Source organism: Muntiacus reevesi, chromosome 4, assembly GCF_963930625.1.
Source record: "Muntiacus reevesi chromosome 4, mMunRee1.1, whole genome shotgun sequence".
Lineage (NCBI taxonomy): Eukaryota > Metazoa > Chordata > Mammalia > Artiodactyla > Cervidae > Muntiacus > Muntiacus reevesi.
In genome coordinates, this window is record NC_089252.1 from 38,597,920 (window position 1) to 38,622,401 (window position 24,482).

A 24,482-nucleotide genomic window follows, 5' to 3' on the forward strand; every position below is an offset into this window, starting at 1 on the left:
GAAGAGAAACCATTGGCTGGCTGTTATAAGCTGGATAATACAGCTTGGCTGTATTGCATGTGGGTGAGTTCTGGAGTTTATTTTATCAGCTGTCCCAGATAATGATTTTATGCTAATAAAATCATCAAGAGATGGATTTGTAAATCACACTAAACTGGCAGGAGCATTACAGGGCATAAAATTAAATTCTGTCCTTTATTAATTTCCTGGGTCTCTCTGACCAACACCCAGGATCGTTTTCCACCTAGGGTATTTCTTCTTGTTGAGTAGTTCCACTTAGGAGAAAAATTACAGATAGAGAGTTTCTTAGCATGAAATTAGAAAATAGAATTAAGCACTTTGATCAAGCAGTGTTATTCTGTTGCCCTTATTCACCTGAGAGACATTTATGACTTAAAAAGACTTATTTAGAGCAGTGATCTCTGAAAGTCTTTCTCCACACCCTTGGAGGCATATAATACACAATCTGTTGATGTATGGAAGAAAATAATTGAACTTCAATTAAATTTATTTTGTAGTTTGTACTTTAAAAGGTCAATTATATGTGTGTCTAATAATCTGAATATGTGGAGTACTACATGATATAATTTATAAATGAAATGAGATGGTTGTGCCTTTTTTAACTTATGTTTTAAAATCTTAGTATTCAGAATGTCTATTTAGCTTTATAAAATGAAGCATAGTTAAGTTACAATGTTGTGTTTCGTGTGTGCAGCAAAGTGATTGAGTTATATAACATAGATATTTATATATTTTCCTTTTTCAGATTCTTTTCCATTATAGGTTAATACAAGATGCTGAGTACAGTTCCCTGTGCTATAGGGAAGATGCGATATAGTAGGTCCCTGTGCTATCTAGTAGGTCCTTGTTGTTTATATATTTTATTTAATAGTGTGTATACATTAATCCCAAACTCCTAATCTATCTTGCCCCTCCTTCTTTCCCCTCTGGTAACAGTAAGTTTGTTTCCTATGTCTGTGAGTCTGTTTCTGTTTTGTAAATAAGTTCACTTGTATTTCTTTTTTAGATTCCACATGTATGTGATAACATATATCACTTTCTCTGTCTGACTTACTTCACTAGCTATGACAATGGCTAGGGCTATCCATATCGCTGCGAATGGCATTATTTCATTCTTTTTTATGACTGGATAAAAGGTTGTGGCTTTTTAAAAAACTGAAGTTATCTTTACCTTCCTAAAACTGTTTGAAACTACTGATCTAGAGCACTTTTCTAAAATGGGTCAAAGATTAGTTTGTTCTGAGACCTTTTTTTCCTAAGAACACAGATTCCTGAAGACTCTGGTTAAATAGGTCAGATTAGAATAATGGTTATCAAACCTAAGTGTGCATCAGAATTATCCAGGGGGCAGGCAGAGGATGAGATGGTTAGATAGCATCACCGACTCAATAGACATGCATCTGAGCAAACTCCAGGAGATAGTGGAGGACAAGGGAGCCTGGCTTGCTGCAGTTCATGGGGTTACTAAGAGTCAGACACAACTTGGCAACTGAACAACTGGCTTGCTAAAGTCTGGAGTGCTGATTCTGGCCTCACCCCAGAGTTTCTGATTCCGTGGGTCGGAGGTGGGGCCTGGTATTTCTAAGTAGAGCGAACCACTGTGAGAACCTCAGTCCCCACCTGGGACTCAGGACACAGGTGGTTCCAGAGATGAGGTGACAACTACTGATCTGGATTTTTCAGTCTGCCCTGGCCAGTTCTTGCAGATACTTCATCATTTAGTTTTCTTTTCCTACTCCTGTTGCATTGGTAGAGGCAGACAGATGCTTTTCACACTGTATTTTTCAATATCGGTGTGGAAGATAGAAGCACCAGTGTGATATTCAGGGAGATTTGAATTTGAAGAGAATTCGTACGAGTGATTTAATTAAATCCTCTCTGAGCTACTTATCTGTACGTGGAAAACCGAGACAGTCAGGTCACTAATGATTTGGCTGCATCTGTACAATATTTTGGAATGGAAATAACACTATTAACCCAGTTTACAAAAACAGATTTTGAGATGAATAGGAAAAATACATGGTTATTTTTTTTACAATCAGTTCTTTTTAAAAAATAAGGAACCAATAGATTGATATGAGATGAAGAATTCAATGTGGTAAGCTATAGAAACTTTAAGAACAAAGCAACTCATTTCCTTTGAACTATATAAAGTACATCCATTGGCAGATAGCACTTCTCATGATAGAGTGTGGCATCAGCCATTTAAATGCCTGTGCAATGTGTAAAAGCCGCTTGCTAGATTAAATTATGTAGAAGTGCATTCTATAATGCTTACTGTCCGATTCACTAACCATCAGTGGGGCATTCAGAGTTTAAGAGGCATTATATACTTCCATTGTTGGCAGGCAATTAAATGCAGAAGTCACTGGGATTGATTTAGAAGAGGAAGGCAGTGGCTTAGCTATGTTGGTGCAGGGTTTTTTTCTCCACTCTTAAAACAATTATACATATTATAGCTCACTACTGTTTATCCTTTGAAAATGTAGTTTACAGCCGTTTATCTCACAGCTCTAAATTTGAAATAAATGGAAAGGACCACCTGAGATTACATGTATTTTAGGAAAATAGAACATATAACATTAATTCACTTAGTACCAGTTTTTTATTTGCCCTCTCTGTAGAGAGTCCCATTTAATACTTTATGCATTTGATAAAGGCTGCCTTAAATGGGGTCATTCTGTATTTAGAACAAATGAGAAAAATGTTCCAGAAATCTCCTTGAGGAGTATTACAGTCTTTTTACAAAATGACTTTAAAAGGACTGTAATTATAACAAGGAGAATGATTGCCTGAGTATATAAGTCAGTTTAACCTGTTAAAGTCAAAACCTGAAAATGTATGTGTATCTTAGGAGGAGGGTGAAATTAACATTTGGTTGTCCTCCATTAGCAGTACTTTCAGGAGCTTATTTACAATGCAATTCATGTAACAGTCATTACATAAATATTTCAGGTTGTTATTTCGTTACTTTATGGAGGTGGGTTAAGCGTGAGGATGAAGTGTTAGCCGCTGTTTGCAGTCGGCCCTGTCTGACTCTTTGCAATCCCCTGGACTGTGGCCCACTAGGCTCCTCTGTCCATGGGATTTCCCAGGCAAAAATACTGGAGTGGGTTGCCATTCCCTTCTCCAGGGGATCTTCCAGACCCAGAGACTGAACCTGGATCTCCTGCCTTGCAAGCAGATTCATTACCAGCTGCACTACCAGAGGAGCCAGGTAGCCCCGATGTTGTGGATCTGAGGCTCCTGAAGCTGTGTGTGCTGGAAGCCTTCTGGGAGGTCTGAAAGCCCCATCTTTCCCCCTTCCCTGCCTCTCCAGGACCTTCTGCTGGCCAAGCTTAAAGTCTTACCAAGTGGAACAGGGTGTGTAGTCAGAGGGTCTGCATACATTTTCGCAGAGCAAGCAATGAAAAGTGAATTTAGGGCTGAGAGGTAATACATTGATACCTGGCAAAAAGGATATTGATGCTTGCCTTTAGGCTTTGTGATACAGACATTTGCATGGTGTTTGTTATGTGATGAGTTCTCTGATCAGACATATTGAAACTATGGGCTTCCTAGATGGTGTGAGTAGTGAAAAACCCAACTGCCAGTGCAGGAGATATAAGAGACATGAGTTTGATCCCTGAGTCAGGAAGATGCCCTGGTGAAGGAAACACTCCAGTATTCTTGCCTGGAGAATCCCATGGACAGAGGAGCCTGGCAGGCTACAGTTCATGCAGTCTCAAAGAGTTGGATGCTACTGAAGTGATTTAGCATCCACACACGCATTGAGAGTATAGTCTTAGGCTGGCTGTGAGGATTAAATGAAATAATGACTGTCTGTTTTCTGAAGCAGAATCTGGCTAACGTGATGAATGTTCAGGAAATTGAGGTCTTTGCAGATCACAGGGCACTCACATCATAGTGTTGAGTAGTAACTTCAAGCTAAATGAAGGGTCCAGGTAATGGTTTTTACCTGAACACCTTAAAGGCTACAGGAGTACCTTTGGAAGGATCCTAGAGTCAGTTTTCTAAACCCAGACACCACCCTTTACAAAATTAGAACAGAAATGAAAAAGGCCAGTGTATCTCAGTAGAGATAAATGTGGTTTATGAAGTGTGCATATACATGTGATGGGTCACGGGGTCATGACTATGGGTCACAATCAAAGAATATTTAGATATTGCTTCAGAGGGTGAGTTCTGATCCCTGACAGTTTGGTTTCCTTTGTTTTCTCTCCAGTTCTGGAGCTTTAGTAAGATACAGAGCGATCTTGTGAAAGAATTTTTAAGTTTCCTTTGGGGAAAACGTGGACCATCCACTCCTTTATAACCTATGTCTTAATGATGGCATGGTACTCTTGGTCTGACTAAATAATTCTCTGCTGCTCCAAAGAAGGGCTTCCCTGATGGCTCAGTGGTGAAGAATCTGCCTGCCAGGAGACGTGGGTTTGATCCCTGGGTTGGGAAGGAAATGACAGTATTTGGAAATACTGGAAAAGAAATTTCCAGTATTCTTGCCTGGGAAATCCCATGGACAGAGGAGCCTGGTGGGCTATAGTCCACAGGGTCCCAAAGAATCGGTCATGACTAAATAACTAAACAACAGCAGCAAATCCCTAAGAAAGAAGAAAGATAAATTCCCTTCAATATGCAAATGATAATATTTTATTTTCATAAATCATGAATGACCTTTATAGACAACTAGCTTTACTATCTTAATTATTGCCAGAAAGAAAAAAAAAAAGACTTTAACTTTTCTAAAAGCAAAAACCATAATTTGAGGAGACTTCATTAACATTTAGCTGGCTTATAGTTTTCAGCCATAATAAAAAAAATGAACATGTTCAGTGATTTTGTCACATTTGGAGCTGATTCATCTTGGAATACATCAGGACAGGGCTGGGTGTTTTTGAAAACAATTGAGATTGTTTTCATTGTTTAAGTGGATATTACAGTTAGAAAAAAATTTAGGCAAAATTATCGTGGCCAGATTCTGCACAGAGCTTTGCGAAATTCATCATGTGTGTTTCTGAAGAAGCATTTATTGGGTGCCTACCATGTACAGACCAGCCCTCTGGTGACTCAGACAATAAAGAATCTGCCTGCAACGCTGGAGACCCAGGTTCAATCCCTGGGTTGGGAAGATCCCCTGGAGAAGGAAAGGGCAACCCACTCTAGTATTCTTGCCTGGAAAATCCCATGGACAGAGGAGCCTGGCGGACTACAGTCCTTGGGGTCGCAAAGAGTCGGACACAACTGAGTGAATATCACTTTCACAACTTTCACTTTACCGTGTACTAGCTCTAAGGAATATCAAGATGACCAAGAGTTATAATGATCAAAATGCTTTTTGAGGGGATTCCCGGGTGGTCCATTGGTTAGGACTCTGCATTTTCACTGCCAAGGACATGGGTTCAAGCCCTGGTTGGGGAACTAAAAGATCCCACAAGCTGGGGCAGCATGGCCAAAATAATAAAAATAAAATAACTTTTGGGATGAATTCCTAGGCTTCTGGACACCTGTTTCTTTTAAACTCTGAAGTTTTTATAAAACAACAACAAAAAACCCCATCGTTCCATCTGATTTCTAGAACCTATCGTGCTATGCTTCAGTAATAACACAGACTGGCTTCAGGTTTTAGTTGAGGGGTAAATATATAAATTCATGGCAGCCCACTAAGACTTTTTTGAGAGAAGCACTATTCATAAAGACCATTTTGAGGGAGGTTACAGTTTTATCCAAGAATGCTCTGAGCTCCCACTTAATCAAGTTTATCTAATTGAAGTTGGATGACGTGCTGTCCTGACATGTTACCAAATGGACCCTAAAATCCATTGCTCCACTGCAGTGGTTGCCCCTGAGGACTGTGTTCATTAATGCATGTTGACTGCTTTGTCCTAGTGCCCTGGGAAGAGAGGTCCCTCTGGATTTAGGATTAGGAGTTGTTTTTCTTTCCAGTTTTTAGTTTGGGAGATACTATCACACAGTGTTAAGAATGTGGGTTTTCAAGACAGGATGCCTGGGTTCAAGTCTCTGCATCACTGTCTTCCACCTTTGGAACCTTGTGTGCAAGCTTTCAATCCTTTTGTGCCTCATTTTCTGTAACTGTAAAATGGGGATCATGGTACCTGTGTTATCAGGTTGGTGTGAGCATTGAACAAGTCCTTAGAAATTGTGAAAGTGAGAAAGTAAAAGTGTTAGTCGCTCAGTTGTGTCCGACTCTTTGCTACCCTACAGACTGTAGTCCACCAGGCTCCACTATCCATGGATATCTCCGGGCAAGGATACTGGAGTGGATTGCCATGCCCTTCTCCATGAGTAAATGGAAACCCCTGTTACTAGCTTTAGTATGTATATTATCATCTCATAGATACTGTGGATTGTGTAATCAGTCATTATTTTCTCTTGGCAGTGGCTACGCCAAAGCTCAGAGTGAAGTATGCGGCCAGTGAATAAGCCTAATGACTTTTAAAAAATTTATTTGGTGATAATGGTGGAGTCCTCTCCATAATCCTGATATCATCTTATTCTTACTTTTTTTTTTCTCGACTTTTCTTGCTTTTCAATTTTCACTTTTCTTTAATTTTATTAATTTAATTGGCACGTTATCGTGTTGCACTGCCTGTCGTGGAACAAGCCTCACAGTCATCATCCTTGTTGTCTGTTACCCGGATATTGATACCCACTGACACTTCCTTTCACATAATAACACCTTATTCCTGCACAGGTTGTGTGTTATATGCAGATTTGATAAGGAAAAGCCTCTCTCAAGGTATGATGGAGGCATGTGTGTGTGTATGTGTGTGTATTGATGTAAGAGCGAGAACAAGAGAGAACAAGAGAGAAGCAGATCACCACCTATCTGGCTTGCATCACCTTTCCTCCATCACATGTTTGACCTTGGGTTTAGTCCTGATTCCCCTCCTCAAAAGAGAAATAATTTACCTTGACTGATGGATGAATATGGTCCAGCCGTGGGCTGCTGGGTGTTGGTCCAATGCCCAGAGTTCTGGAGAAAACGTGGCAGTTTGTTGCCGATGGTGTTCCTCTACTTGATGGTAAGCTGTCTGTGTTATCCTGAAACTGCAGGTGACTTATTTTTGGAAAGTCTTCCTCTCATGATGGTTCTGGGACTTTGCTTCCTTGTCACATTCTTCACTGGCCCCAAGGCACTCACTTGACAAGCCCAGCCAGCTCTGTTCTTTGCTCTTGTGGTGCCATGGAGGAGCCCACACTCATTTCCCTACAGAGTACATCTTACAATCTCAATTATTTATTCCAGCCACTTGCAGTGCAGTGAACTCCTGAGAGTCCTTGTAGAAGGTATAGATGGTAAGGAAGATTTGTTGTTCAGTCACTTAGTTGTGTCTGACTCTCTGCGACCCCATGGACTGCAGCACTCCAGGCTTCCCTGTCCCTCTTTATCTCCCAGAGTTTGCTCAAACTCATGTTCATTGAGTCGGTGATGCCATCCAACTATCTCATCCTCTGTCACCCTCTTCTCCTCCTGCTCTCAATCTTTCCCAGCATCAGGGCCTTTTCCAGTGAGCTGACTCTTTGCATCAGGTGGCCAAAGTATTGGAGCTTCAGCTTTAGCGTCAGTCCTTCCAGTGAATATTCAGAGTTGATTTAAGACCTTAGCTTAAATCTTAGTAAGATTATTAGTAATAGCTGTTACTAAAAAGTAATATAGTAATAATAATTAGTAGTAGTAGTAATAGCTGATACTGGTGGACTTGGCCAACTCTGTTAGACCAGCCACACTTGCTGCCGAACCGACTTAGAAACACCGAGTGAGGTACCTGTTATATTCATGTTGTTGGTAAAGATGTTGGGGTTCAGAGAGGCTAAATGATTTGTCTACAAACACAGAGTCAGTGGGACAAGAATAAGGAAGTGCCAGGTGTCTGACCCTGGAACCTGTTCACTTCATGTCTACCCAGAGTTGCCTTGAAATTGAAAAGCTTCGCTGTGCTTTCTTGCCTTGGTTATATGCCATTGCTGTTGACCTGACTCTTGCCTTGTTTCATCTCAGTGGACCACCTTTGCTGTTTTGGGTTCTGAGTCTGTTGGATGAAGACCAGTGATGGGTCCCTAGGTGTGCAGGGAGACATAGGTTGTGGCAACAGGAAATCCAGTCTGTGCCATTTTCTGGTGGTTCCATAATCCTGTGTGGATTCTTTGTTTTCCTTCAAGTGGCAAAAGCAGCTTTATATAATGGGGAAATTATATCCTTATACCAGCATTGTATGAGTCATTGGGGTTTGCTTCAGCCATACCAGCTCTCACCATTGTATTTGCTTGTATCCACAGTGCCAAGAATTGGTTCCTAAACCAGATCTTTAACCAACCTTCAGTTGTTTTGCTGATGCCCCAAGCTATTTCTCACTGCTTAAGATTGCACGGCAGGACTTTCATCAAAGTACTGTCTGTGCTTCCATTGGGGGTTCCCTTTTCTGTCAAAATTCATGCTTTTTTCTTTCTTTTGAATATTACAAGTGCTACTGCTGTCTGGGCTTATTCCTGCAGCAGTGAGGCTATTTTCTATATCAAAATTAGGGCTTGCAACCAAGAGAAAATATTTCTCATAAATGTTTGCATAGTCTTCTAACATTTCTTACCTGAAATTGGAAAGTTGTTAGTATTACGTGCTTGAAACAAAGTCACTCTGTTTCTGAACTTGTTAAAGCTGAATAAGAGGGAAATATAAATTACCAGTTGTTGTCAAGGTGAAGTATTGAGTTAATGCTGTGTCTTTATAATGAGTTTTCTGTTCCCAACAGAATGTTTAATTGGCCAGTTCTGTTAAAAGTGTTACAGAAGATGGTGTCCAGGGTCACTGGAGCTAGTGACTTAATACAAAGAGCGAAAGCAGAGGGACACTTCTTAAAATGGCCCAAGGTCCCTTGAACATCTTTTATCAGTGATTTGGAGGCTTGACAGCAAGCATGCTTCATCAAACTTGCAGGTAACCTAGATCTAGCTAGGATAATTTAACACCCGAATGACAAAATCAGGATCGCAGAAGCTCTCACCAGGCTGGAGAGATGTACTGACAACAGAGATGGGGTTTAGAAAGGGAAAATGTAGAAAGTCACTTCCCTTATTGCAGAGAGGAGAAGTGGCTCGATGGCAGTGGTATGACGAAGGCGTGTGGGATTCCAGGCTCCAGGAATCCTGGGATGGGCCATCCCTCAGCTCAGGCTGTTCACAGAGCAAGAGGTCAAGGGAAGTAGTCAGTCGAATTGGGGCTGCAGTACTGGGAGTCCCTGGTTTAGACGAGTGCTGATAAACTCGACAGTGGTTAGAACACCTGCCTTCATGGCGAAGGTCTGAGAGCCTTCTAGTGGGAGGGAGAGAGAGGAGTAAAGCATGTTTTGCCTAGATAAGCAAAAACATAGAACTTGACAGCTCTTTTTAAATAGCTTTCTTGTGTAAGAACGGGGATTTTTCACTGTTTCTTCACAGGGAAGAGCTAAGATAGATAGGTATACATTTCAGGAAGCTGCATTTGGGCCTTTTTAAAGAAATCGTTTACAATCAGAGGGATGTTTTCTAAATTCTGGGTGCCCACCTGTTCAGAGGGCTTCCCAGATTCTGCCTGCCAATACAAGGGATGCCGGAGGTGTGGGTTCTATCTGTGGGTTGGGAAGATCCCCTGGAGATGGAAGTGGCAACCCACTCCAATATTCTTGCCTGGAGAATCCCATGGACAGAGGAGCCTGATGGGCTACAGTCTATAGGGTCGCAAAGAGTCAGACAGGACTGAACACACATGTACCTGTTCGGAAGCTGTCTGTCTAGAAGGTTGTAGAATTGATGTAAGCAAGTGGATGGAAATTGGACTAGAGGACGCTATGTCTGAGTTTGTACAACTACTTTATTATTATTTTATTTATCTTCTTGCTGCCAGGGCATACGGTACAGCCACAGTGAAATTATATTCTTACACTTGTGTTTTCTTGACCAGACCCTCAATTCTCGTCATTGGCAAGTGATTATAATTAATCTTTTAAATTGATGTAATTAATAACATTCTATGATAATGGGCAGTAGAATTTTCATGATAATTAAGATGATTGATATAATCCTTCACTTTGGCAATGTGAAACATTGGGGGAAAGACTTGATGCTATAATAATTCAGGGTAACAGGAGACATTTGAGAGGATGTGGGTGGAACTTTTTGAATCATCAGTGTGTCCCCAGATGCTGAAACAGCGGACCTGCTTTGCATATACTGCATTTTCTTTTATTCTTTGTTTCTTTATTTAAGTAGCTACATTTTTAGCTTCAACATCCAGCAGATGTTTACCCCATGTTTAATTTTGAATTTATCCTTGCCTTTAAAAATTGTGTGGACTGTAAGCAAATTTATAATCTCTTTTGATTTTGAGACCTCAAATCTCCAAAGTGTTTTGTTTTTGTGTTAGATTTAGAATAATCCTTAGAAAAATATTTTTCAAGCAAGGTCTACAATCTCTACTGTTTTGTCCCTGACCAGCATGCCAGTGTTATGATGGAAGTATTTCTCTTTTCATTTTTTGGACAAATTATAATTTTTTTTGTTTTGTTTTGAAGATATGTTGAACACCTAGGATGGTTCTATTAAAGTTTTGAACACAAGGTCAATTATGCCAACTTCATATGAATCTGGAAAATATGAATTATAAATTTGCTTCATTTTTACTTTCAACCGGGCTGCCCCAATGCTTCGTGGGTAAAGAATCCACCTGCAATGCAGGAGACACAGGAGACATGGGTTCAGCCCCTGGGTCTGGAAGATCCCCTGGAGGAGGGCGTGGCAGCTCAGTCCAGTATTTTGGCCTGGAGAATCCCATGGCTAGAGGAGCCTGGTGGGCTTCAGTCCAAACGGTTACAGAGTCAGACACAACTGAGTCAGACACATTATAAAGATGTCAGAGTCTTTCAGGGAAACAATATAATTTAGAATTATTGACAAGGCATGACTAGTACTCAGATAACACTTACTTAGGATGCAATGGGGTCAGGGTCAAATTGAGTTGAGCATCAACCATGGGTTTACCATTCCCTGCTGTCATTGTCACTTATCCCAGAGGTCTGGTTGTTATTAATATCACTCTCCCTTCTTTTGCATTTTAGGTGGTTGTCTCTTTGATGAGCCTTACAGCACATGTGGATACAGTCAGGCTGTAGATGATGACTTCAACTGGGAGCAAGTGAACACCTTGACCAAACCAACCTCTGACCCATGGATGCCATCAGGTTTGCTTTTAGTTTTAAGTTCTCTTTTTAAAAGCAAAGGTGCAGAAGAGTCTTACTATCACAGTCAGTGTCTCCTGGGTGTTGGTCGAACGAGTGAGGATGTTGCGTTTTGAGTTTGGTGGTGAAGGCTGGTTATCTTGTGAGGATGGTTCAAGAGAACCAATGGCAGAGAGTTGACCCTTGTATCTCTACCTTTAAAGTCTAATTAAAGTTTACTTCCTTTATCTTTGGATTCATCTGAGCTAGATTAATGAGCATTACCCAATGGGATCCTTTCCCAGAAAGCAGAAATTATGGGAAATAGATTGATGTCTCTTCTGGTGAATGTGTCTGGTAGTTAGAACTCTAGCTGGGGAATCCAGATACAAAGGAGACCTGGAGAGGTGTCTCACCTTGCACCTGGGGAATCTAGGAGGATGCTCGTGGTCTTGAAAGCATTCAGATAAAAAGGTCTTGCGTACTTATAGATCCTTTTTCCACTGTAGAAATGCTCAGTAAGTTTTCTGATGAGTGAAGAACATTTGACCAGCAAGATTCTACTTCTTCTTAAGGAAGAGCAGGAAGATTATGACTTACAGACTCTGATCAGATTGGAGGTTGATCATTTTAATAGACACCGGTTTTAGGCTGTGCATTGCCCATTCCTTTAAAGTTTTAGATTTGCAGATTCACTTAACAAATGGGGTGATGAGTGTACCCCATTCAAGATTCAAGCTGGAAGAGATGTTACTCTGATTTGGGTTTCAGATAAAGCACAATTTTTATACTTAAGTGGCTATCGAGGTCTAGATTGCCAGGAGAAATATCAATAACCTCAGATATGCAGATGACACCACCCTTATGGCAGAAAGTGAAGAGGAACTAAAAAGCCTCTTGATGAAAGTGAAAGAGGAGAGTCAAAAAATTGGCTGAAAGCTCAACATTCAGAAAACTAAGATCATGGCATCTGGTCCCATCACTTCATGGGAAATAGATGGAGAAACAGTGGAAACAGTGTCAGACTTTATTTTTTTGGGCTCCAAACTCACTGCAGATGGTGACTGCAGCCATAAAATTAAAAGACGCTTACTCCTTGGAAGGAAAGTTGTGACCAACCTAGATAGCATATTAAAAAGCAGGGACATTATTTTGCCAACAAAGGTCCATCTAGTCAAGGCTATGGTTTTTCCAGTGGTCATGTATGGATGTGAGAGTTGAACTGTGAAGAAAGCTGAGCGCCAAAAAATGATGCTTTTGAACTGTGGTGTTGGAGAAGACTCTTGAGAGTCCCTTAGACTGCAAGGGGATCCAACCAGTCCATCCTAAAGGAGATCAGTCCTGGGTGTTCATTGAAAGGACTGATATTGAAGCTGAAACTCCAATACTTTGGCCACCTGATGGGAAGAGTTGACTCATTGGAAAAGACCGTGATGCTGGGAAGGATTGGGGGCAGGAGGAGAAGGGGATGACAGAGGATGAGATGGCTGGATGGCATCACCGACTCAATGGACATGAGTTTGGGTAAACTCTGGGAGTTGGTGATGGACAGGGAAGCCTGGCATGCTGTGATTCATGGGGTCTCAAAGAGTCGGACACGACTGAGTGACTGAACTGAACTGAACTGAACTGAGGTCTTCATTCGTGTGTCTAAATGTAGTGGTATTTACATTTATTAAGTAATCTTGGAAAGGTAACTTGTGAAAATGAAGTAGGGTTTAATGTTGTTTGGTAAAACTTTTACAATTATGATGCCCACCATGTTCTTCCCATGTCCTTCCCACGATTAACTCCTTATTACTTCAAAGAGAGGAACCTCGAGCTCTTGAGCACTGTGGTTTAACTGTTCCTCAAATCTGTCCTAGTTCTTGGTGACTTCCCCGCAGCTGACCGTCTCCTCTTCTGTCTCTCTTTTTCTCATGTAAGTAAGTGCTTCTGAATATTACTTGTGTTTGAGTCAGTGGTTCTGTAGTTGTTTTTCCAGTCTAATCTGGTTTCATTCTTGTCAGTGATAAGGAGCTCGATGGGGGACATAGCAGCCTTCCTCTGAGGAGCTGACCTTTCCCAAGAGGCTTCTCACCCTGAAGACCTTTGTTCTCACCTGCTTATATTGAAAGAGTGTGTGTGTGGAGTTAGGTGCTTGGCCCTCAAAAGTCAGTAAACAGGCCAGGTTGGTGGAAAGGAAAGTTTGCTTTATTTCAGATGCCACCAACTGGGAGGGGGAGGGTGGCGGACATCCGTCCAAAGACTGATTCCCTGCCCCCACAAGCAGGGGGTGAGAACTTCTATGGATGGAGTGGGGGAGGGGGTTACATGCAGAAATGGCACAGTCCTCTCTGACGGTCATCTTCAAATCGGTCATCAGCAGTCTGACCAGCATCACCATGGTTGTTTTAGATACAGTTAATCTCAGTTCCTAGCATATTAAAAAACAGAGACATTACTTTACCACCAAAGGACCATCTGGTCAAGGCTGTGGTTTTTCCAGCAGTCATGTATGGATGTGAGAGTTGGACTGTGAAGAAAGCTGGGAGGCGAAAAATTGAACTTTTGAATTATGGTGTTGGAGAAGATTCTTGAGAGTCCCTTGGACTGCAAGGATATCCAACCAGTTCATCCTAAAGGAGATCAGTCCTGGGTGTTCATTGGAAGCACTGATGCTGAAGCTGAAACTCCAGTACTTTGGCCACCTGATGGGAAGAGTTGACTCATTGGAAAAGACCCTGATGCTGGGAGGGATTGGGGGCAGGAGGAGAAGGGGACGACAGAGGATGAGATGGTTGGATGACATCACCAACTCAATGGACATGGGTTTGAGTAAACTCCGGGAGTTGGTGATGGACAGGGAGACCTGCCGTGCTGCGATTCATGTGGTCACAAAGAGTTGGACACGACTGAGTGACTGAACTCAATTGAACTGAACTGAATCTCAGTTTCAGGGTCCATTTGGTCCCATTTCTTTGCGGTCAGTTCTCAGAATTGTGGCAGCTCAAGTCCTGGCTACAGTCTGGTCATCATGTAATTAACTTCTCCACCTGGTGTTTTGGTATCTATAAGACAGCTCACAGGATATGACTCAGAATATTATCTATATCCCCTGAGAAAGGACTAAAGGCCCTTGACTATGCTTAATGACTACATTATTATTATTTAGTCTCTTTTGACTGTTTTCCTTTGCTTCAGCATCTCTCACCTCTCTGAATAAACTTATCCTTTGCCTGAAGTTTTCCCCAGACAAAAGGCAGGCAGAGGACACGGTGGGGGGCAGGGCAAGGACATAGGGTCCTGCTCCGTTTCAGTCTGTCTGGAGCCTGGGTCCAGGGAGGCTGAGAGGATACTCAAATTCAGTCTTGGGCGTTTTCTCCGCAAGAGTGCACTTGGGTTTTCTTTGTCTATTATCTTCAAATTTGGTGAACATTTTGTCATTCTCCACAGTAGGTACTTGGTTTCCTTTTTGTGGTCCTTTAGATTGGAGCCTGACTTGGAAACACCGACTTTTACAAAAGAGCCTCAGGAATGCCAGATCTTCAGCAGCTGCCGCTGGTTCTATTTTTGTTACAGGATGACCTACCTCTCTCCGTAAAGGAGGGTGAGGAATAGCTTCTTGTTACCATTCGTCCTTTTCTTCTTTGTGATGTCCTGTAAGGCCATCTCAGACCAAGCTGTCCAGGCTTTAAACACACAAAGGATGGGTTTCTAACTGAGGCCATTACAAAGATGCTAACATAGTCAAAGACCGGCTGTGCTCTGGAGCAGTTGGTGGAGAATTGAAGCAACACAGGTGGAGTGACTTTGCAAATTTTTGGCCTTTGAAGGCCCTTCTGCCTTTGGAAGACTGAAGTGGAGGCGTTTTAAATGTTCTTCCTGAATTTATTCCACTTCTGTTGATTAATAGAAAACTTAGGGATTCATATTAAGACTTTTGCATGTGGGATCTTAACTCCCCAACCAGTGATGAAACCCACACCTTCTTCACTGGAAGGTGCAGTCCCAACCACTGGGCCGCCACGGAAGTCCCTATCAGTCAGCTCAGTCAGTTCAGTTTCTCAGTCGTGTCTGACTCTTTGCAACCCCATGGATCGCAGCACACCTTCTTATTATTTATCCATTTTATATATAGTAATGTGTGTATGTCAATCCCAATATCCAAATTTATCCCTCCCCCTCCTCCTCCTTGGTAACCACAAGTTTGTTTTCCACATCTGTGACTGTCTTTCTGTTCTGTAAATAGGTTCACTTGTACCATGTTTTATTGGATTCTGCATATAAGTGGTATCATATCCGATCACTTTTTGTATTGCAGTGCATCGTGTGATTACACATGTAGATGAAAAGGTATTGATTGTTTCATGGTGCAGAAACATCCACACAAGTTGACAATGGTTAATGTTTTCTTATATTGTTAAAGTATTCGTATTTGGACCTTAGTGCTCCAGTTTTATGAAATGAATATTTAACATGCTGCATATCTTATGTATTAGAAATGTGATCCTGTTTATTAAAAAAATTTAAAGACTATGTTCACCCATGGGGCTTCCTTGGTGGTCCAGTGGTTAAGAATGCACCTTGCAATGCAGGGGACATAGCTTCGATCCCTAGTCCAGGAAGATCCCACATGCCGTAGAATAGCTAAACCCACATACCACAACTACTGAGCCCATGCCCTGGAGTCTGTTCTCCGCCAAAAGAGAAGCCCCTGCAGTGGGAAACCCGAACTATAGAGTCAGTCCCACTCGCTGCAACTAGAGAAAGTCTGTGTGCAACAACAAAGACCCCACACACCAAAAACAAATAAATAAATACATACAGTTTTAAATAGAAAATAATCTCATCCATAATATTGAAAACTTAAAGGCAGCTTACAACCATAGTGAATAGTGAAAGTTGCTCAGTCGTGTCCAACTCTTTGCGACCCCATGGACTATACAGTCCATGGAATTCTCTAGGCCAAAATACTGGAGTGGGTAGCCTTTCCCTTCTCCAGGGGATCTTCCCAACCCGGGGATCAAACCCAGGTCTCCCACGTTGCAGGCGGTTCTTTACCAGCTGAGCCACAAGGGAAACCCAAGAATGTTGGAGTGGGCAGCCTATCCCTTCTCCAGCAGAGCTTTCTGACCCAGCAATCAAACCGGGGTCTTCTGCATTGCAGGTGGATTCTTTACCAAGTGAGCTATCAGGGAAGCCAAAGAAGAAATGGTCTTATACCCCCATAGTATAAATAACCTCTAAAAAGGCTGTAATGAGATAAATGGAGCCTTAGTGCTGGGAACACCTCAGTGCTCTTCCTGGTTGTGTGGTGTGCATCCTGGGCAACCTCACATGGCCCCCACATCTTGGTTTTACGTAATGCAAATTGGGAATGGCAGGGTTACCGATCTTCATGCAGGTGCTGTGAGTGAGGATTAAGTCATTTCCGTGGCTGCGCATGTGAAAGGCCCATGCAGGATGTAGGAGCAAGGTAGACTCTTAGCTCGGTGACCCAGAAAACAGAAAAAATTGCCTGCATATGTTTGTTTTGGGAAAGATGATAGATTGACAGTCAGAGGAACTGCAGTTTCCTCTTGGGGCACATTCATCAGGCACATTTTCCTCTTATTGGGGAAGACATCCCAGTGTATTCACACCTCAGAGCTGTTACGGGGCTTAGTGAGTGACAAAGACCAGACGACTTTGGGCTTGAAAAGACATGTTTCCTCCTTAAATTTCAGTGTGTATCTAGTGGGTAATATTTCTGACACAGAGCAGTCACACAGTTGTTTAATTATCTCATTCATTCTTTGAATCTGTCAACATTCAGCAAATATTTATTGAACACCTGCTATGTGCGAAGCATCATTCTAGAGGCTTGGGCTTCGTCACTGAGTGAACCCAATAAGGATGCTTTCCCCAGCAGTGTTTTCCCACATGCTGGTGAGATGATTCTTGCATTGCCAAAAGACCAGATCCTATAAGACCATGTGAGGGGAACCCTCACTCATTAATGACTTTCTGGATGTAAAAACGTAAAAGGTGATATACAATTCAGTTCATCAGACTCAGCACAGGGTAGCATCAAATTTCGCTTTCTTGGCTGTGCTATCTCTTAAAAAGACACAAAAAACAAAAGCCAGAGCAAAAAAAATAAAAAAAATAAAAATCCCAGGCAAGTGGCAGCACAGTATCTTCTGGTAATTCTCCTTTATCAACCAAAGTAATCTTGTGCACGCACATAACTCCTAGCCGTTGCTAGCACTTCCTTCTTTGCTGTGCATCCTCTGATTTTTGTGATGGCCTTGGGAGGTCAGATGCCATTATCTCTGTTTTACACCTTATTAGGACTCAAGTTCAGAGCAAGTGCACCTGCCCCAGGCTTATAGGTGAGAGAAAAAAAAAACCCCGATTTTGCCGTTTTGAGTGTCGGGGGGTAAACGTCCCACCAGAGCACTTGCATCTAGTGGGGGTGGGGGCAGCCTTCACCCCAGGTGGGAGCTGTGTGGATCGCCTTGAAATGGACACGGAGGTTCTCCTTGTAGGGCTGTCCCCCCTCTGGGTCAGATTCTGGCTCCGGGTCTTCACAGTCATGGACCTCGCCAGGCTCTTCAGCTCTTGGGTCCCCAGTCTCCTCACGGGTGGAGGATGAGTTAGTTGTGCGCGTGTGTGGAGTGATTGCCAGGGGCCTGGCCCGGGGCTGCAGCGGCATCAGGGGAGCCCGCCGTCTGCTGACTGATTCCCCCAGAGGCAGGAGGCAGGCAGCTGATAAGCGGACAGACTTGGTGGCTCAGATGGTAAAGAATCTGCCTACCATGTGGAAGACCTGGGTTCAATCCCTGAGTTGGGAAGATCCCCTGGAGAAGGAAATGGCCACTCACTCCAGTATTCTGGCCTGGAGAATTCCGTGGACAGAGGGGCCTGGTGGGCTCCACAGTCCGTGGGGTCCCACACTTTATGGCACCAGGGGGAGACATGCTAAGAGCTCTGAAGGAAAACTGAACCAGGTCAAGGGCTTAGCGAGGGAGCAGCAGATAACAGCTGCTCTGTGAGCAGAGATGGGGTTCCCTCGGGGGCAAGGGGGCCAGGAAGTTGAGTGACCTCCCGACTGAGGGCCGCTCTGTGCGGGGAGGGGACCGTCAGCCCTACAGAAGCCCCAAGGCCTTGGAAAGGCATCTAAAACCTGCCTCATGGGGTGATTGACCAGGGGAGACCAAATGGTCCACCTCGGGAACTTGGCCTCCTACCCGGCCCAGCACAGCGTTCAAGAAAAGTCCTCCTTTTACCATTATTAAGTGACCTTTCAGAAGCAGTTGGCATTAATCCGTCTCTTAGCTTGATTTGAACTCTGTGAAGTGGGCAGTTTCTGCTGATTTCTTATTTTCTCTTCTAAGTGATACCAAATAAGAAACAAAAGGTATAGTTTCTGTATGGATTAAAATGAAAACTGAAAGACTCCCATTAAAATGTGAACCTTTTTTGCCAGGATCATGGGATTTGGGATAATTGTCCTGTCACTTATACATCACACATTTTTCTTTATAAGTTTAACTTCATGGTAAAAAATATTATAAAGTACTTAAAGAGTCTTCTTTTGAAAGGTGTCTGGATTTTTAATAATTAAGTGTTCCAAGGGGGCCAGTGTATTCTGTAAGACTACTTACTTCAATAATTTATATTCAGTGTTCCCATGAATGCTCTCCTTTAGATTTATTCTAAATTCCTGTCTTGTCTGATTGGAAACTGTTACAAAAAGGAAGAACAGTGGCTGGCTATTTCTTAAATATTTGCTAAAAAGTATGCAAGTCAGCCTGTATCTATAAATATATATTTTTTTAAACATAGGTTTATTTCTTGGTTAATTTCCTGTAAAATTGTACAGGATGACATCATGAGTTATGTGAGAGCAAGTAATGGAATAAACAGGCAGATCAGCGGTGACAGAAACTGTAAACCTCTTTGAGTCTGAGTGAAGGAGGGGTGAGAGGGCCGAGGGCTGGGGTCCAGGGGGATGGGACCACCAGGCAGCTGTGATCGCCGGGCTGAGAAATTCACGCCCAGGAGCTGCCGGGCACCCCCGTTTCGTGTGTTCCGTGTGCAGGTGCCCTGGAGCTGGGCCTGGCCCTGTTGTTGGAATGAAGGAGGCTGGAGAGGAGCAGTCTTACAGCCTTCCGAGCCAGCTTGGACAGCAGAAGGCAGCGGGTGCAGCTGGGCTGAAGACCAGAGAGCCCGTGGCCTGGGGAGGTCTTGCCCTTGGGTCCAGCCGGCGGCAGCCTCCCTTGATGGAGGGTAGGTGTTTGGGTCAGAGGGGTTTTGGGTGGGCGCTGGAGTGCTGGCTGGCACGTGAACAGTGGCGTGAAGCTGCCCTCACACAGACACGGCTTGGGGAGCACCTGGGCCATTCCGTGGCCAGGGGCTCTGGTCACCCCGTCTCCAGCCTGCATCAGGCCAGACCATCGCAGGGGCGAGGTCTCCTTTTAGCACCTTCGGGGCCTTCCGTGGTTCAAGGAGCAGAAGAGGATGAATCCATTCAAGGATGAACTAGTTGAGCGTGGGTTGTTCTTTTCACCATAAGACCAACAGGAAGATGAAGACCCTTCCCTCTTTGAGACTCCAGCCTGTGAGGCCCTGGGTGCGCTCTGGGCACTGATGTAGTGACGATGTGGGGCCAGTCTCCCAGAGCTTCTGCCAGCTCTAGTGGGGGCATGGCTGCTCCCCAGTCAGAGGCCAGGGGCTGAAGGCCAGTGGAAGGCCTCCAGGAGGAGGCGGCACCCAAGAAGGTCCAGGGGAGCATGAGGAGCAGGCCAGAGCAGGGGGCAGGCCGGGCGGAAGGAGCGCCCTGTCTGAGGCAGTGCTGGCCGAGGGCAGGGCCCAGGCTTGCCCAGGAGCTGCAGAGGCTTGGAACCACAGGCAACGTGGACAGGGAAGAGGGGGCTGGAGGGCGAGGCTGGAGGAAGGACCCCCTCCCACCCCAGAGGCCGCCCTGAGCTGGCGGAGGATTCTCAGGAAGGAGGCAGTGTGACTCTTGATTTCTGACTAGAGACAGCAAGAAGCAAGCTGACTCTGTATGCACAGAGGAAAAGAATCTGTCATACAAGGGAGCAGAAAAAGATAGAAGAAGAAAACTTGGTTAGTAAATAAGTATCACAAAGCAGAGAAATATGTAGGAGAATTCCCTAGTTCTTACAAGATTTATGTTATGTGTGTGTGTGTGTATGTGTGACAGAGTATGTGTGCACATGTGGTAACATGTTGTGTGTGCATGCTAAGTGTGTACATGCTAAGTTGCTTCAGTCATGTCTGATTCTGTGACTCCATGGACTGTGGCCCGCCAGGCCTCACTGTCCATGGAATTCTCCAGGCAGGAATACTGGAGTGGATAGCCGTTTCCTCCTCCAGGGGATCTTCCAGACCCAGGAGGGATTGAACTTGAGTCTTTTACCTCTCCTGCATTAGCAGGCAGATTCTTTACCACTAGCGCCACCTGGGAAGGTGTTAACTGTTGTCAAATCTGGGTGAAGTCTATATGAGCATTTATCACACTACTTTTCAACTTTTCTATAGTTTCAAAAGTAACCAAAATCTGCAATATAAACAGGAAATAAAAGAAACAGAGAGCTTCTCTGATTTCATACCGACATGATTCTTATCCATGAATGCCTCTTTGGCAAAAAGCTATCCTGTCGAATCTCATTGAAAATATTTACATTTGAAAAACCCAAGTTGACCCCTCTCTTCCCGTCTGAGCATCTCTGTATGATTCCTTGGTCTTTCCTGGAGAGGTTTAGTGGAGCTGACGGGCCGATGTAAGTGACACACTTCAGGGAATTAATTTTAGGGCTTTCTAAAATGGGATGGATGCTTCATGCTGCAGTCTTATGCCTCAGTGGGTGAACCAACTATAAAGATCGTTATCCCATTGGCAGCTATTTTGGTGGCTAACTGGAACTTTGTAACAAGACACATAAGGAGTTATTACATTTTATTTTTGGATACATACTTGCATTCATTTGTATCCTGTCCATAATCTGGGACTGAGCACAAAAAAATTCATAAAGAATTTCTTGGCAAGCTCTGTGAAATGATTGTGCAGATCATTATTTTAAATAAGTGGCCTTTAATGCATAGTTGACTGAGATTTTATCCGAGAAGATGATGATAAATTATATCTTAAAGTGAAATTTAAAAGCTTAAGTGGCTGAAAGGAAAATAAATAACAGCTATTTAATTAATTGTCGGCTGGACATCCTAGCTCCCCTCGGTGGTGGGTGACACATCCAGATAATTCATTATTCTGCCAACTCTATGCCAGATGTACGGGGTCATACGTGAATACAGCAGCGCCCTCCTAAAGGGTGCCCCGAAAAGTTGGTTTTTCCAATATCCTGTTTTTATTTGAGTGTGTCAGGTTTTCTAATACAGAGCTGCTTCTTAATTTGATTTTTTCCCTGGCACCTTCTAGGGAGCATCTTTTCTTCTGTGACCCAGAGAAAATGTACAGAATATTGAAATCTTTGGCATAAGCCTTGGAGGCATAGACTGGGTTTGATCCAGGCAATTTTGAAGCAAATAGGAAGAATTAATGAGGTCTCGGCGGGTGCGGGGGTGTCGGGGGGGTTGTCATCTTGGGAAGGGATGAGCCCACTTCCATAGTCAACCCTTTCATGCTGCTTCCTCTCCCCATCTCTGCTGACCATGACACCTGTTCTGTTAAACACACACCTTGTGGAAATGGTGTCACCTCCCCAATTGTACTGTATAAACACAACGTGTCTGAGCTCCCCCATTGGTCCCAGCGCACTGCGGAGTGACAGGCAGCAATTTGCCAGCAGGTCAATGACTGAGCTGATGACAAGTGACCTTTCTAACACTGCAATCAATGCTTGTTATTTGGAAAACAAAATGATACAGTTTGTATTTTTCAGCGGATGGGTCATGGGAGCAGCCCACCATTGACATGTGAATTTGTTACTGGGTTTGGATGAGTCAGTTCAGACAAGAATGTTAATTTATTTGAATTGATCTGGGTCTTGCTCTTATAAAAAGGTGTTGGACATTGGGTAATGGCACAAATGACTATGAATAATTGGTTTTACACGTCGGTTAAACAGGCATTTAGAACATTCGTTTTACACAGTAGTACTATATACTAGCTTTGGTGACATATTTTGTTCAGGTTTGATGTTTTGCAGTTGTTTTGAAATTAAAAATGACTGAGATACGTGAATGTGTGTGTTTCTTGTGTGGTATTAAATGCCACATGTGTGTGGTATTTACATAGCATCTCTGCATGTTTCCTGAAATGGTTGTTGAGGCCCTGTGAATACATGGTCATGAGGGTGCATAGCTCTGGGGAGAGATCTTGGGAGGAGACTAGCTGCCAACTCTCCTGTTCAGGAAACAGGGGGGCGTGTGCACCCCTGTACCCTCTGTTGTGAATGCAGCCGCACCTGCTGTGGCTGGCGGATGTGTGTGCAGGTGACACCTGTCACTTTCAGGCAGAAGCTTCTAGAGTCAGATTCCCCATGATCTCTCCCCTTTATCTGGCCTTGGTGATTCAGGTGCTTTTAGCTCAAGTGACAAAACGACCCCCCTCCGAAAGCCCCCTGCTGCCAACACACTCAGACATACTTGTGCACCTGAGTGCTGGGGACAGGTGCCCGAGTGAGAGAACTTCCTGTGTGAAGCCACTGAGGTTTGGGGGTTGTGGGGATTTTTTAAAAAATATTTTTTTATTTAATTCATTTATTTGGCTGCACTGGGTTTTAGCTGCAACATGTGAACTCCTGGTTGCGGTATGTGGGATCTAATTCCCTGACCAGGGGTCAAATCCGGGCCCCTTGCATTGGAAGCACGAAGTCTTAGCTGCTGAACTGCCAGGGAAGCCCCTTGGGGTTGTTTTTGAATGATTCTCAAACTTTTTGGTCTTAGGACCCCTTTACACCCTTTAAAAATTTTTTTGAATATCCAAAGAACTTTTGATATTCATATTTTCTGGATTGAAAATTTAAGCTGAATAATTTTGGAAACAGAGTGCATCAGCATACATTCCATTAGCCATCAGAGCAGTGATGTGCAACTGTTAGTAGTTGAGTGTGAAATGGTAATAATAAAGTCGAGCAATGCCCTATCAGGAAAACAGTTTTGACCTTGTGAACTCTTGGGGATTTCAGGGGTCCCTAGAAGGTGCTCTGAAAACCACCAACCTAGACCATCTTAAAAGATACATCTCCCTTGATGATTGACAGTTAAAGGCTTGGAGGAGTCTGGAAAGAAAAGAAAAAGAGGGAAGGATTTTGTAAATACAGTTGATCCTTGAACAACATGAGTTTGAACTGCATGCTTCCACTTATATGCAGATTTTTTTTTTTTTCAGTAGTAAACACTACAATCTGCAGGAGTCAAGGTTGGTTAAATCACCGCTTCTGACCTGAATGGCGCATACAGAAGGGCCACCTCTAAGTTATACACAGATTTTTTGTCTGAGTGGAGGGTCTATACTCCTTACCCTTGCATTGTTCAAGGGTCAGTTGTATTGCAAAAAAAACTATCCCTGAGTGTCACAATTCACATTTTATTTCTGAATAAAGACATTGTAACTAGCTTCTATTATTGCAACATATTCTTTCCTTATGCTAATAAATACTAATTCAAAATGAAATAATGTACACAAGTTGCATTGTATAAAGTCACATAACTGTGAATATTACTAGTTCTCTGAAGTTGGGTTTATGAAGCATCTTGCTATAGAAAAATATAAGAGTAGGATTCATATTCATATATTTGAAATTGTTTGAGTATAGGTTTTCTGAACTGCGGTGGGTTGGATAAAGTGAATTATTTAAACTCATTCTTTATGAGTAAGCCTGTATAAAGTCATTCAGTAGTGCGGCTTCTGAGATTTTAAACTGTGGAACTGTTGTATATATTGTTGTGATAAAATAATTTCAACCCCTTTATTATGCAGTGCATAGTGACACAGTGATATAAAGATGGTTGAGCATCATTCAGGGTGACTAGGAATTGTGCTGGATAGAACACATAGGAATTGCACAGGAATTGATGACAAATCCTTAGGTGAACTTACCAGTCACACAGCTCCTGTCAACAGCCCTGCTATGTAAGGGGATACATTTATTTCCAAAGACATGAATTCTAACAAAAATTTGGTAATATTTAAAAGGCATTGACCAACTCAATGGACATGAGTTTGAGTAAACTCTGGGAGTTGATGATGGACAGATGGACAGAGAGGCCTGGTGTGCTGCAGTCCATGGGGTCACAAAG

At 43.1% G+C, this 24,482-nt stretch overlaps 1 protein-coding gene across 4 annotated transcripts in view; it reads left to right on the top strand.

The window, feature by feature from the left end:
* The window catches only part of PTPRM (protein tyrosine phosphatase receptor type M), a 637,795-nt gene that overhangs the window by 146,902 nt on the left and 466,411 nt on the right, over nucleotides 1-24,482 (top strand). For all 4 annotated transcript variants that reach the window (XM_065932554.1, XM_065932556.1, XM_065932555.1 and 1 more), the window contains exon 2: nucleotides 11,130-11,252. In XM_065932554.1, coding sequence (XP_065788626.1) covers nucleotides 11,130-11,252 — 123 coding nt within the window. The remainder of the gene's footprint in view (nucleotides 1-11,129; nucleotides 11,253-24,482) is intronic.